The sequence below is a fragment of the Lynx canadensis genome, chromosome B2 (assembly GCF_007474595.2).
Source record: "Lynx canadensis isolate LIC74 chromosome B2, mLynCan4.pri.v2, whole genome shotgun sequence".
Taxonomy (NCBI): Eukaryota; Metazoa; Chordata; class Mammalia; order Carnivora; family Felidae; genus Lynx; species Lynx canadensis.
In genome coordinates this window covers 13,229,310-13,243,871 of record NC_044307.1, presented here as the reverse complement: position 1 = coordinate 13,243,871, position 14,562 = coordinate 13,229,310, and the positions used below count along the sequence as shown (strand labels likewise).

General features: G+C 35.4%; 1 protein-coding gene across 1 annotated transcript in view; it reads right to left on the bottom strand.

Moving 5' to 3' along the window:
• DTNBP1 (dystrobrevin binding protein 1) overlaps positions 1 to 14,562 on the bottom strand; it is a 132,202-nt gene that overhangs the window by 105,719 nt on the left and 11,921 nt on the right. Inside the window, exon 4 of the mRNA XM_030314810.2 lies at positions 3,314 to 3,374. Coding sequence (XP_030170670.1) covers positions 3,314 to 3,374 — 61 coding nt within the window. The remainder of the gene's footprint in view (positions 1 to 3,313; positions 3,375 to 14,562) is intronic.

Genomic DNA, 14,562 nt, shown 5'->3' with positions numbered 1-14,562 from the left:
GTTGGTTTCAGTATTAAAGTTATGTTAGTCTCATTCAGTGGGTTGGGCACAGTTTCCTCTTTTTCATTTGCTACAAGACTTGGTCTAACACTGAAACGGTAGATTCCCCAAGTTTGATAGAACTCTTCTATCTAACTCTGCAGCACTTTCTGAGCAGAAACAATTTTTAACCACTAATGAAATTTCCTATTCCCTATTTGAATTGCTTCTAGAATTGATTTTGGTAAAAATGTCTAGGATTTTTGCTATTTCATGTAAGTTTTCAAATTTGTCAGAGTTGTTCATAAACTCAATCTTTTTGCTCTCTGTGATAACTGGTAACATTCTCTTCAATTCTTAACATTATTTGTCTCTTGATGAATACCATTAGAGATTTATCTACTATATTAGTCTTTTCTAAGAACGTTTCACTTTGGAGGCACCTGGCTGGCTCAGTCGGTAGAGCACACAACTCTTGATCTCAAGGTTGTACGTTCAAGCCCCACGCTGGGTGTAGGAATTACTTAAAAATAAGTAAAACTTAAAAAAAAAAAAAAGGAACTTTTCACTTTTAGTTTCTTCTGTATTTTTATATTCTATTTAATTTACTTCTCTTATCTCTATCATCTTTTCCATTCTTTCTTCAAGGCTTATTCTGTTTGCTTTCTAAATTCTTAAGTCAGTTTAGGTCACTGTCAGTCTTTCTTTTTTCTCTATAAAACTTCCATCTAAGTAGACTTGAGCAAATTCAACAGCTTACATGTAAATTTTAAAGTTTTCAATACCAGGGTTCCTGGGTGGCTCAGTCAGTTAAGTGTCCGGCTTCGGCTCAGGTCATGATCTCATGGCTTGTGAGTTCAAGCCCCGCGTCGGGCTCTGTGCTGACAGCTCAGAGCCTGGAGCCTGCTTCAGATTCTGTGTCTCCCTCTCTCTCTGCCCTCCCCTGCTCTATATCTCTCCCACTCTCTCAAAAATAAATATTTTTTAAAAACGCTTTTCAAAATAAAGTTTTCAATAATTTTCCTTCTTTGCACCATAAATTAGTCATAATATTTTTTATTTCCAAACCTATGGAATTTTCAAAATTGTCTTCCTGTATTGATTTTCAGCTTCATTTGCAGTGGGATCAGAGAATAGTCTGTATGACTTCACTTATACGAAACTTGTTGAGAATTGCTTTACAGCTCAGTAAATGGTCAATTTTCAAGTGTTCTAAACATGCTGTAAAGAACCTGTACTTCACATTTGCTAGGACAGTGTTCTACATTTGTCCGTCAAGTCAAATTTGTTAATCACATTATTTAAATCTCCTATATCCATACTTCTTTTATCTTGGGTTTTTTTTTCTATCAACTAAGAGGAATGAATTAAAATTCTCCCATTTTGATCACAGATTTATCTGTTTTTTCCCTTGTAGTTCTATTGGTCTTTTATATATTTAGTTTTTCCTATATTGTCTTCCCCTCATTATTTCTAGAATGTTTATTAGATAAGCTGATCCATATGAAACACTAACTTTACAGAGCAAAATTAGTCCAATACTGGTAATCTCACTGGGTTCAACCTAAAGATCTTCTGTAACTATTCTCTACTAACCCCTCTTTCATATTTATCTCCGAGATTCCTCATCTCAGAGATCCCTTTCTTACCTCAGATATCTCTTCCTTATCTCCAAGATCCCTTCCTTACCTCCAAGATCCCTTCTAAGTAGGTGACTTTCTTTCTTCATTGCTATATTCTTTCTTCAGCTGTATACAATTGCTGTTTAAGCACACACTTTGGATTTTTAATGTCACTGACTTTTTAAAGTCCTGTTTGACAAAGCCTTATTCCTTACTCATTTTTTAATCCACCTTTTATCTCTTTAAAAGACTCTGCATATACCTATTTAACAGTCTATATCCAACAGTGCAATATCTAATGTCTTTTGTAGGTCTAAGTCTTATTCTTTGGTTCTGGTGCCTCTCAAACTTTTCATAATATATCTGTGTGTTTGCTAAATTTTTTTTTTTTTTTTTGGAGAGGTGGCAGAAAATAAATCTGTAGGAAAAAAAAGAAAGTTGGTCTGTAGAAATATTTAGGGGCCTAGGTTTACACAGTTTCATCCACACAGACTTTGTGTTTGTTTCTGTTGGGTGTCAAAGAACACAGTCACCTGTGTTCCCTTTATTCTTAATTCAGTGTTTCCTCAATCATGCAGGAAGTATGGAGTGGGGCTCCGCACTGATATGAGGCCAAGATGATGGTAACAAATCTAGAAACAGGACTGTATTTTTTCCAAGCTGTTACAAAGACAGATTTCCCTGTTGCCTCCTTTTGTAGACAGGTAGCTTTTTTTCCCCTACCTTAACCTTTCACTGAGGGATACAGCTGCTTCAAAGATTCAGGAGCTGTATGCATCTCAGACCCAGTTCCCCACAGAGTCTCCTTTCTCCATAAATCTTGAAGCTTTTATTTTAGTATTTGACCCCAGCTTCCATGTTTGTTTGTTTTTTAACCACTCTGATTTCGGTTCCCTTTTTTCTTCTGTTTTTTTTTTTTTCCCCCTTTAGGATCTCCCTTTTTTGTGAGCCTAATGCATTAAATAATTTTTAAAATATCTATCCAGCATTTAAGTGTTTTACAGCTACAGGGCTTTTCAAAGTACCTGGTCTGCCTTACTACCAGAAACCTATATTCCCCCTTGTCAGTAATTTCTAAGAGAAACACTAATGTCTAACTTTCATCACATATATTACTCTTCTCTATGTAACTATTACAGCTTCCCACATCTAGGTAAGTGGTTAAGAAAGTAAGTCTACGTTAATTAAAATTCAGAATCACAGAAGTGTTTTTATAAAGAAGTAAGTCTGACTGACAACCATAGGACAGAGTATTTAATCTTGGCTAATAAAGCTATAAGTATGTGTACCAAATACTTTTCATCACAATCACTTTTATACACAATAAAAGTACACTTTATAAAAAGTACAATCACTTTTATACATTATATACTCTACACATAATGCCTCAAAATAGTTTGTTCCCCTAAGTGAATTGAGGATGACCCCTGAAACTTTTACATTTATTTGGTAAGCAAATTAATGGTTTTAGGCATCAGACTCAACTTCAAAACATTATACTGAGATGAACCAAATATCTCCTTGAGACTTGAGGATAAAAGTCATAAACTCTCTACGCCTAACTCAGCTTAGATTTAGTTGAGAAGAATTGCAAAAAATTAATTTAGGGGTTTCATAACTACTAAATTTAATTTCAGATATCCTGCAAGAAACTTTAATGCAATTCCAACTGCAAAAAGAGATTTTCCCCCCAAGGTTAGCCCATTCTTTACCTCTCCAGCACTTGCGCATTCCTTGGCTCTTCTGTGAAGTGCAGCCCATGTATCTTCATACCTAAAAAAAAGCCAAAAATAATTATCAATGCAAACCACACATTTAAAAAAAACACTATCTAAAGTTGAACCTGGGGGTGCCTGGGTGGCTCAGTTGGTTAAGCATCCGACTTTGGCTCAGGTCATGATCTCACGGTCCATGAGTTCAAGCCCCGCATCAGGCTCTGTGCTAACAGCTCAGAGCCTAGAGCCTGCTTCAGATTCTGTCTTCAGTCTCCCTCTTTCTCTGCCCCTCCCCTGTTCATGCTCTGTCTCTGTCTCAAAAATAAATAAACATTAAAATAAATAAATAAAGTTGAACCTGGAACTCCTATGGTGCCAAGAAAAAAAAAAAGAAAAAAGAAAAAGAAAAAAGCAACTCAAAAAATAATAGGATTTCACAAGGACACAGAAGAAACCTGAAGCGGCTTCCAATGGCCAAACCTGGGACAATCTGAGCAGCAAATTAATAATGGTAGTAATGAGTTATAACTCGAGGAATAAAACAAACTTCCAAGAGTTCGCAGTGTTTTTTTTTTTTTTTTTAATTTTTTTTTTAACGTTTATTTATTTTTGAGACAGGGAGAGACAGAGCATGAACGGGGGAGGGTCAGAGAGAGAGGGAGACACAGAATCTGAAACAGGCTCCAGGCTCTGAGCTGTCAGCACAGAGCCCGACGCGGGGCTCAAACTCACGGACCGTGAGATCATGACCTGAGCCGAAGTCGGACGCTCAACCGACTGAGCCACCCAGGCACCCCCACAGTGTTTTACTTTTTTATTTTTATTTTTTATTTATTTATTTTTTTACCCCCAGTGTTTTAAATAAATAACTGAATAAATGAATGGGGAAGAAGGGAAAAGTACTTCTGTAGAATTCCTATTAATAACTGTAGAAAAAAATGATAAAAATAAAAAAATCACCACTTCCTAAGCACAACAATAACTGTTTCAGGAAAGAAATGGATGCTAAAATTCGTGGGTGAGATTAGGAAGAGAAACAAAATATTTACATGGTCTCAAGGTATCTCCCCAAAGGACACACATAAATTAAAAGGGGGGAAACAGTGTAACAGTGTAGAAACCATGAAGACACTTCCCTAACCAAGTGATCAAGACTAATGAAACACGTAAACATCATGTGCCTACTAATATGATGCCCTGAAAAGGACACAACACTGCCCTCCTGGTATTCTTGCCAAAACACCACTGACTTGAATTTAACCATGAGAAAATAGCACATAAACCCAAACTGAGGGGCATTCTGCAAAATAACAAAAAAAGTACTCTTCAAGTGTCGAGGTTATGAAAAACAAAGACTCGGGAACTGTGCCAGATTAATGGAGATGAAGGAGATAGAGTGACTGAGTACAATTTATGATCTTGGATTGGATCCTGGTCCCCAAGTAAGGACATTTGTGGGATAGCTGATGAAATCTGAATGAGGTCTGTCGGTTATAGGGTAGTGTCGATTTCCTGGTTTTAATAATGATACTCTTTAATAAATGTACTCAGTAAGAGTACAACTGGTAAGATCATTAACAATAATCTTCAAATATGCAAAGCAATAATTGACACCATTGAAGGGGGAAATAAACCATTCTCCAATAACAGAGACTTCAATACCTCACTCTCAATAATGGTTAAAATGACCAGACAAAAGATACTTAAGAGAGGACCTGAACACCACAATAAACCAACTAGATATATAAATATATACAGAACATTCTACCCAACAGCAGCAGAATACACATTCTTCTCAAGTGTACATGGAAAATTTTCCAGGATGGATCATTTGCTAAGCCACAGATTAACTCTCAATAGATTTTTTAAAGGGGAGTAAATGAGAAATCTCTGAACCTATTGCTCAATTTTGCTGTGAACCTAAAATTGCTCTAAAAACAGCCCATATATACATACATATATATACACATACATATACACATACGTATACATATATACATATATATATAAGTGTATGTATATATATACACACTTTTTTAAAACAAAAAGAGACATAGATATCACACAATGTATCTTTTCTAACCACAATGGGATGAAGTTTGAAATCAAAAAGGAACGAAAGGAAAACTGAAAAATTCACAAATTTGTGGAAATTAAAACTTTTAAATAACCAATGGGTCAAAGAAAAAAAATCATAAATCAGACTGTATTAAGAGATGAATGAAAATAAAACTACAACATACCAAAACTTAAGGACTCAAGAAAAACAGGGCTAAGAATGAAATTTATAGCTATAAATGCTTACATTAAAAAGGAAGGAAGATCTCAAATCAACAGCCTGACTTCACAACTTAAGGAAGTAGAAAAAGAATAAACTGAACCCAAGCTACCAGAAGGAAGAAAAAGTAAACATTAGGGCAGATAAATAAAATAGTGAATAAAAATATTGAGAAAAATCAGTGAAATAAAAAATTGGTTCTTTAGAAAGATTCACAAAATTAAATCTTTAAGTGGACTAAGGAGGAAAAAAAAGAATACTCAAAATTAGAAAGAAAAGTGGGAAATTATCAATTTTACAGAAATAAAAAAGGATTATAGGGGAGTACTATGAGTAACTGTACGCCAACAAATTGGATAACCCAGATGTAATGGACAAATTCCTAGAAACATAAAACCTACCAAGACTGAATCCCAAAGAAACAGAAAATCTGAAAAGACCCATAATTAGTAAGGAAGATTGCATCAGTCACTGAAAATCTCACTCCTGAACAATCAATGAATCAAAGAAGACATTAAACAGGAAATAAAAATGTATCTTGAAACAAATTAAAATGGAAGTACAACATACTAAAACTTATGGAATACAGTTCTAAGAGGGAAGTTCATAACAAATGCCTACATTAAAAAGAAAGATCTCAAATAAACAACCTAAGTTTCTACACTTTAAGAAACCAGAAAAACGAAAAGGGCCCAAAGTTAGCAGAAGGAAGGAAATTATAAAGATTAAAGAAAAAATAAATGAAACAGAGAACAGAAAAACAATAAAAAAGATTAACCAACCTAAGAGTTGATTCTTTGGAAAGACAAAATTGACAAAACTTTAGCCTAGACTAACCATGGAAAAATGACAGAGGACCCAAACCCACAAAACTATAAATGAAAGAGGAGACATTACATTTGACACCACAGAAATACAAAGGATCATAAGAGGGTACTATGAACAACTATACACCAACAAACTGGACAGCCGAGAAGAAATGGAAAAAGTCTTAGAAACATACAAACTGGGGCACTTGGGTGGCTCAGTCGGTTGGGCGTCCGACTTCAGCTCAAGTCATGATCTCACAGTCCGTGAGTTCAAGCCCCGCATCGGGCTCTGTGCTGACAGCTCAGAGCCTGGAGCCTGTTTCAGATTCTGTGTCTCCCTCTCTCTCTTCCCCTCCCCCACTCACGCTCTGTCTCTGTCTCTCTCAAAAATAAACATCAAAAAAAAAAAAAAACTTTAAAAAAAGAAACTACCATAATGGAATCAGAAAGAAACAGAGAAGTTTGAATAGCAATTACTAGTAAGAAGATTGAATCAGGAATCAAAAATCTCCCAATGAAGGAAAAGCCCAGCATGAGACGGCTACACTGGTGAATTTTACTAAACATGAAATGTTTCTTCTTGAAAAGAAGAATCAATGCCAATCCTTTTCAAACTCTTCCAAAAAAAAAAAAAAAACTGAAAAGGAATGCTCCCAAACTCATTTCAGGAGGCTAGCAGTACCCTGAAACCAAAGCCAGAAAAGAAAACTATCAGAAAAGAAAACTACAGACCAATATCCCTGATGAATAGATGGATGTAAAAACTCAGTAAAATACCAGCAAGTCGAATTCAGCAGTATATTAAAATAATCATTCACCATGATCAAGTAGGATTTACACCTGGGATAAAAAGATGGTTCAACCTCTACTAATCAATGTGATATAGCACATTAATAGAACTGAAAAAATATCATATGATCATCTCGATAGATGCAGAAAAAGCATTTGATAAAATTCAGCATCTGTTCATGATAAAAACTATTAACAAATTATGTATAAAAGGAATGTAACTCAACATAATAAAAGCGATATATAAGCTCACAGCTAACATCATACTCAGTGATGATAGGCTGTAAGTTTTCCTCTAAGATCAGGAACGAGGGCTCCCACTCTCACCATTCCTATTCAACACAGTACTAGAAGTCCTTGCCAGAACAATCAGGAATGAAACACAAGGCATCAGAATTGGAAAGGAATAAGTAGAGTTGTCTCTATTTGTAAATGACATAATCTTATATATAGAAAATCCTAAAGACTCCATAAAAAAAAACCTGTTACATCTAACCAACAAACTCAATAAAACTGCAGGATGCAAAATTAACATACAAAAATCAGTAGCGTTTCTATACACTAACAACAAATCATCTGAAAAATAAAATGATCTCATTTACAATAGCAACAGAAACAATAAAATAGTTGGGAATAAACTTAACCATGAAGGGGAAAGATCTCTACTCTGAAAGGTATAAGGTAATGATGTAAGAAATCAAAGAAGAAAATAAATGGAAAGGTATCCCATGTTCATAGACTGGGAAAATACTGTTAAAATGTCAATACTACCAAAAGCTATCCATAGATTAATGCAATCCCTATCAAGATTCCAATGACATTTTTTTTTAAGTAGAAAAAGCAATCCTAAAATTTATATGGAACCACAAAGACACCAAATAACCAAAGCAACCTAAGAAACAAGAATAAAGAGGCATCACATTTCCCAATTTCAAGATACAGTAATCAAAACAGTCTGGAACTGGCCTAAAAACAAATAGATCAATGGAACAGAATAGAAAGTCCAGAAATAACCCCAAGCATACATGGTCAACTAATATTTGACAAGTGAGCTAAGAATACTCAACGGAAAAGACAGTCTCTTCAATAAACGGTCCTAGGAAAATGGGATATTCACATGTAAAATAATGAAACTATACCCCTAACTTATACTCTCACAAAAATTAACTCAAAATGGATTAAAGACTTAAATGTAAGACATGAAACCATGAAACTCCTGGAAGAAAACACAGGTAAAAAGTTCCATGACATGGGTCTTGGCAATGGTTTTTTGGCTATCAAACCTAAAGTACAAGCAACAAAAAGCAGTGGGAATATATCAAAATAAAGAGCTTCTGCAGAGCAGAAGAAATAACAAAGTGAAAAGACAGCCTAAAGGGAAAAAAAAATTTCCAAACCATGTATCTGATAAAAGATTAATATCTAAAATATATAAGGAACACATACAACTCAATACCCAAAAAACCCCAAATAATGTAATTTTTTAAATGTACAAAAGATGTTACTAGACATTTTTCCAGAGATATATGAATGGCTAACAGGTATATGAAAAGATGCTCAACATCACTAATTATTACACAAATCAAAACCACAAGGAACTACCACCTTCCACCTGTTAGAATGGCTATCATCAAAAAGATACAACAAATTCTGGTGAGGATGTTGAGAAAGAGGAACCCTCGGTTGCACCGTTGGAGGGACTGTAAACAGGTATAGCCACTATGGAAAACATAACAAAGGATCCTTAAAAAATTAAAAACAGAAATACCACACGATCCAGTAATCCCACCAGTTCTGGGTATTTACCCAAAGGAAACAACACTAACTCAAAAAGATATCTACACCCCCCCTGTTGATAGTGGCATTATTTACAATAGTGAAAACATGGAAACAGCCTAGGCATCCACTGATGGGTGAGTGATGCATATATATATATATGTGTGTATATATATATATATATATATATATACAGAGTATATACAACGGAATATTATTCAGCCATTAAAAAAAAGGAGGAAAACCTGCCATTTGTGACAACATGAATGGACTCTGAGGCCGTTATGCTAACCAAAGTGAAATAAATCAAAGACAAATAATCATGCAATCTCACTTACATGCAGAATAAAAAAAAAAAAAAAAAAATCCGAACCGAGAGAGATCAGATTTGTGGCTACCAGAGGCAGAGTGGAAGAGGAAGGAATTGGAGAAAGGTGGTCAGAAAGTATAAATGTACTACTACAATGTACTGTACAACATGATGTGTATAGTAATACTAACATATAACACATATGAAAGTTAAGAGTTCTCATCACAGGAAAAATTTTTATGTTTTTGCTTGTTTTATCTCTGAGATGATGGATGTTAACTCGTTGTTATGATCACTTCACAATACATGGAAGTCAAACCACTATACTGTACACCTTAATCTTATACAGCGACATATCTAATTATATCTCAATAAAACTGGGAAAAAAATGTTTTAAACCTCCCCAAAAAAGAAAAGCCTGGGTCCTGATGATTTCACTGATGAATTCTGCCCCACATTTAAAAAACATCAAACCATCTGAAACTCTTCCAAAAAACTGAACAGGAGGGAACACTCCCTAACTGTAAGGCCAGCATTATCCTGATACCTAAGCCAGACAAAGACACTACAATAAAATGACATATCCTATATAAACAGTGATGCAAAGTGAATTCAGGAGCATACTGAAAGGATTATATGCCATGACCTATTGGGATTTTTTTCCTAGAATTCAAGAATGGTTCCACATATGGAAACCAATCAATGTAATATGCCACAGTAATAAAATCAAGGGGAATAAATACATAACTTCAACTGATGTTGAATAAGCATTTGACAAAAGTCAATATACTTTCATGATAAAAACTCAAAAAACACGGAATAAAAGGAAACTATGTAAACATAATAAAACCATATATGAAAAACCCACAGCTATCATCATAGTTGATGGCAAAAGATTGAAAGCTTCTCTTCTAAGACCACAAAAAAGACAAAGATGACTGCTTTTGCTAATTCTATTCAACATAGTACTGGAAGATCTAGCCAGAGCAATTAGGCAAGAAAAAGAAATAAAAGACACCAAATTGGAAGGAAAGAAGTAAAATTATGTTTGCTGATGATATAACCTTAAATGTAGAAAAGCCTAGGGACTCCACAAAAACAAACCCTGTTAGAATAAACAAATTCAGCAAAGTATCAGAATATAAAATCAATGCACAAAGTCAGTTGCGTTTCTATATACTGAAAATGAAAATTCAAAAAAGGAATTTAAAAATTCCATTTATGATAACATTAAAAAATTTAGGATTTAACAAAGATGATCAAAGACTAGTACGATGAAAACTACAAAACACTTCTCAAAGAAATTAAAGAAGTCATAAATTGTTGGAAAGATATCCCAGGTTCATGGACTGGAAGACTAATATCATTAAGATGTTGTCAATAATAACAGAAAGTAATTGATTAATATTTAAGGCCATCTCTATCAAAATCCCAATGACATTTTTTGTAGAAGCAGAAAAAAATCCATCATAAAATTCATTTGGAATGTCAAGGGACCCTGAATAGCCAAAACAACCTTGATAAGAAGAACAAAGTTGGAGGACTCATACTTCCTGATTTCAAAACTTACTATAGGGGTACCTGGGTGGTTCAGTTAGTTAAGCATTTGACTCTTGATTTCAGCTCAGGTCATGATCTCATGGTTCATAGGATCAAGCCCTGCATTAGGCTCTGCATTGACAGCATGGAGCCTGCTTGGGATTCTATCTCTCTCTGTCCCTTCCTCACTCATGCTATCTCTCTCTCTCTCTCTCTCTCTCTCTCTCTCTCTCTCTAACTTTAAAAAAAACTGCAAAGCTACAGCAATCAAAACAGTGTGCCACTGTTACAAAAACAGAAATCTAGACCAGTGAAATAACCCAGAAAGAAACTCTCACATACATGGTCAAATAATTTTCAACAAGCTTTGCAAGACCACGCAATGGGGAAAGGATAGTCTTTTCAACAAATGGAGCTGGGAAAACTGGATATCCACATGTTAAATAATGAAGTTGGGCCCTTACTTAACATCAGGTACAAAAGTAAACGATATGGATCAAAAATCCAAACATAAGTACTAAAACTATAAAAGTCTTAGAAAAAAAACATAGGAAAAGCTTCATGACATGGGATTTGGCAATGATATCTTGGAGATGACACCACAGGCACAAAAAACAGACAAACTGGACTTCATCAAAATTAAAAGATTTTGTGCATCAAAGAACACAGAGTAAAAAGGCAACCCACAGGATGGGAGAGAATATTTGCAAATCACGTATCTGATGTGAGATTAATAACCAGACACATACAGAACTCCTAAAACTTAATAACAAAAAAACCACCCTATCCAAAAATGGGCAAAAGGCTTGAATAGACATGTTTCTAAAGATAACAACCCAATAAGCACATGAAAAGATGCTCACAATCATCAGTCATTAGGGAAATACAAATCAACACCACAATGACATACCACTTCACACCAATTAGAATGACTATTGTAAAACAAAACAAAACACCAAAACAGAAAATAACAAGTTTTGCTGAAGCTATGGATAAATGGGAGTGCTGTGTATAGCCAGTGAGAATGTAAAGTCATGTGGCTGCTATCTGAATGGTAGAGTGGCTCTTCAAAAACTTAAAAATTGAATGACCACATGATCCGGCAACTGAGTATATACCCAAAAAAACCTGAAAGGGTCTTGAAGAGAGATTTGCACACTCCTGTTCACAGCAGCCTTACTCAGAATAGCTAAAAGGTGGAAGCAGCCTAAGTGTTCGTTAACAGATGAATGGATTGGGGCGCCTGGGTGGCGCAGTCGGTTAAGCGTCCGACTTCAGCCAGGTCACGATCTCGCGGTCCGTGAGTTCGAGCCCCGCGATCAGGCTCTGGGCGGATGGCTCAGAGCCTGGAGCCTGTTTCCGATTCTGTGTCTCCCTCTCTCTCTGCCCCTCCCCCGTTCATGCTCTGTCTCTCTCTGTCCCAAAAATAAATAAACGTTGAAAAAAAAAATAAAAAAATAAAAAAACAGATGAATGGATAAACAAAAATATGGAAAAACAAAAATGGATAATGAAACATTAATCAGCCTTGAAAAGAAAATTCTGACATCTGCTTGAGCATGGATAAATCTTGAAAACAGTAAGCTAAGTGTAATAAACCAGTCACAAAAAGACAAATACTATATGGGTTCACTTCTATGAGGTACCTAGAGTAGTCAAATTCATAGAAAAAGAAAGTCAAATGACGGTCACCAGAGACAGGGAAGGGGGCAACGGGGAACTGTTTAATGGGCAAGGAGTTTCAGTTTTGCAAGATGGAAAGTTTTGAAGACTGGATGCATAACAATGTGAATGTACTTAACACTATTGAGTTGCACACTTACAAACGGTTAAGATGGTAAATTTTGTTATGTGTATTTTATTAGTTTTTAACAGTTAAAAAATTGTAATACAGAGATCTGCCATTTAAAATGGTCTTTCCTCCACTTCATATTAGTTCCGAAGAGAAAAGACTGTGTTTCAATGCACTGAATGAACACAGTAGAGGCACCTTCCTATGGTTGTAAATTTTCGTATTAAGCCCCAAGACGCACTCCACTCCAAAAATCTACCACACACGTAAGTCTACACTTCTAAAATAAATCTTTCAATGAGGTTCATTCAACTAAATCACTCAATTTAAAAAAAAAAAAAAGGGATAAAATGTAAGCAATACACCACTGATTAATTTTTACTACACCTTCTTTCATGTTCACTTATGCTCTTCACTCAACAAAACCAAAGAAGAAGTTAATATCAAGTTAAGCACTTTTGAGAAAAGAAAAAAATCTCTAGATTTAGCAACCATAAAAAGAAACCCACTAAAGAACCAGAAAAGAGAAAGCAAAATGAGGGCAAAGGGGACTGTGTCATAATAAATGCACATCAGGAGGAGGAGATCTCGCACTGCACACGTCATTACCACGTATCTGTCAGAGGACACGTTATTAAGTTCAGAACTGCACAAAACATAAACTATATATTTATTTTTGTAACACCTATATTGAAGTAATTCACATACCATAAAATACATCCTTTTAAAGTATATAATTCATGGGCGCCTGGTGGCTCAGTCTGTTAAAGTATATCAATCAGTAGTTTTTAGCATATTCACGGAGTTGGGCAACTGTCACTACCGTCCAATTCCAAATCATTTTCGTCACCCCAAACAGAAACCCCACTCTCATTAGTAGCCACTACTCATTCTCCTCTCCCCCACCACCAATCCTTGACAACCACTAATCTATCTGTCTCTATGGATCTGCCTCTTCTGGACATTTTATATACAAATGGAATCATGTAATACATGACTTTTGTGTTGGTTCCTCTTGCTTAACATAATGTTTTTGGGTCTCACCCACGCTGTGGCCTGTATCAGCACTCCACTACTTTCTGTGGCTGAATATACACTTCACCAGTCGATGAACATCCGTGTTGTTTCCACTTTTAGGCTGCTTAGTTCTGCTTTATGAATAACACTGCTGGGTACATTTGTGTACACACTTTTATGCAGACGTGAGTTTTCAATTCTCTGGGTGTGAAATTGCCAGGTCACATGGTAATTCTATGATTAACTTTTTAAAGAAACTACCCAACCATTTTCCACAGGAGCTGCACCATTTTTTCCATTCCTACCGGCAGTACAAGGAGTTCTATTTCTCCACATCCTTATCGACACTTGCTAGCGCCTTTCTGATGACGGCCATGCTAGTGGGTGTGAGGTGGTATCTCACTGTGGTCTTGACGAGCATCACAAATGACGCTGAGCATCTTTTCATGTGACTATTGGCCATTTATATCTTCTCTGGACAACTATCTACTCAAGTCCTTTGCCTCTCCTTCGTTGGGTTGTTTTTTTATCATTGAGTTATCACAGTTCCTTGTATACTCTAGATTCAAATCCTTCCGATATGTGAGTTGCAAACATTTCTCTCATTCTGTGGACTGTTCCACTTTCTTGATGGGTTCTTTGAAGTACAGAGGTTTTTAATTTGTCTAAGTCCAATTTACCTATTTTTTTCTTCTGTTGTTTATGCTTTTGTTGCCATATCTAAGAAAATCATGCCTTTTAATGTTAATCTGCATGCCAACAGGAGAGGAGTCGAGAAGAAATGGTATAAAATTAAAAATCAAAGTAAAAGAAGTATCAAAGACTCAGATTCAAAATCAATGTTCTTACAAAAGAAAAACCAGAAACATAATAAATACACATAATAAAGTATTGATGAGCAAAGATAATAGTGATCAATCTGCTCAAAGTCTGAAT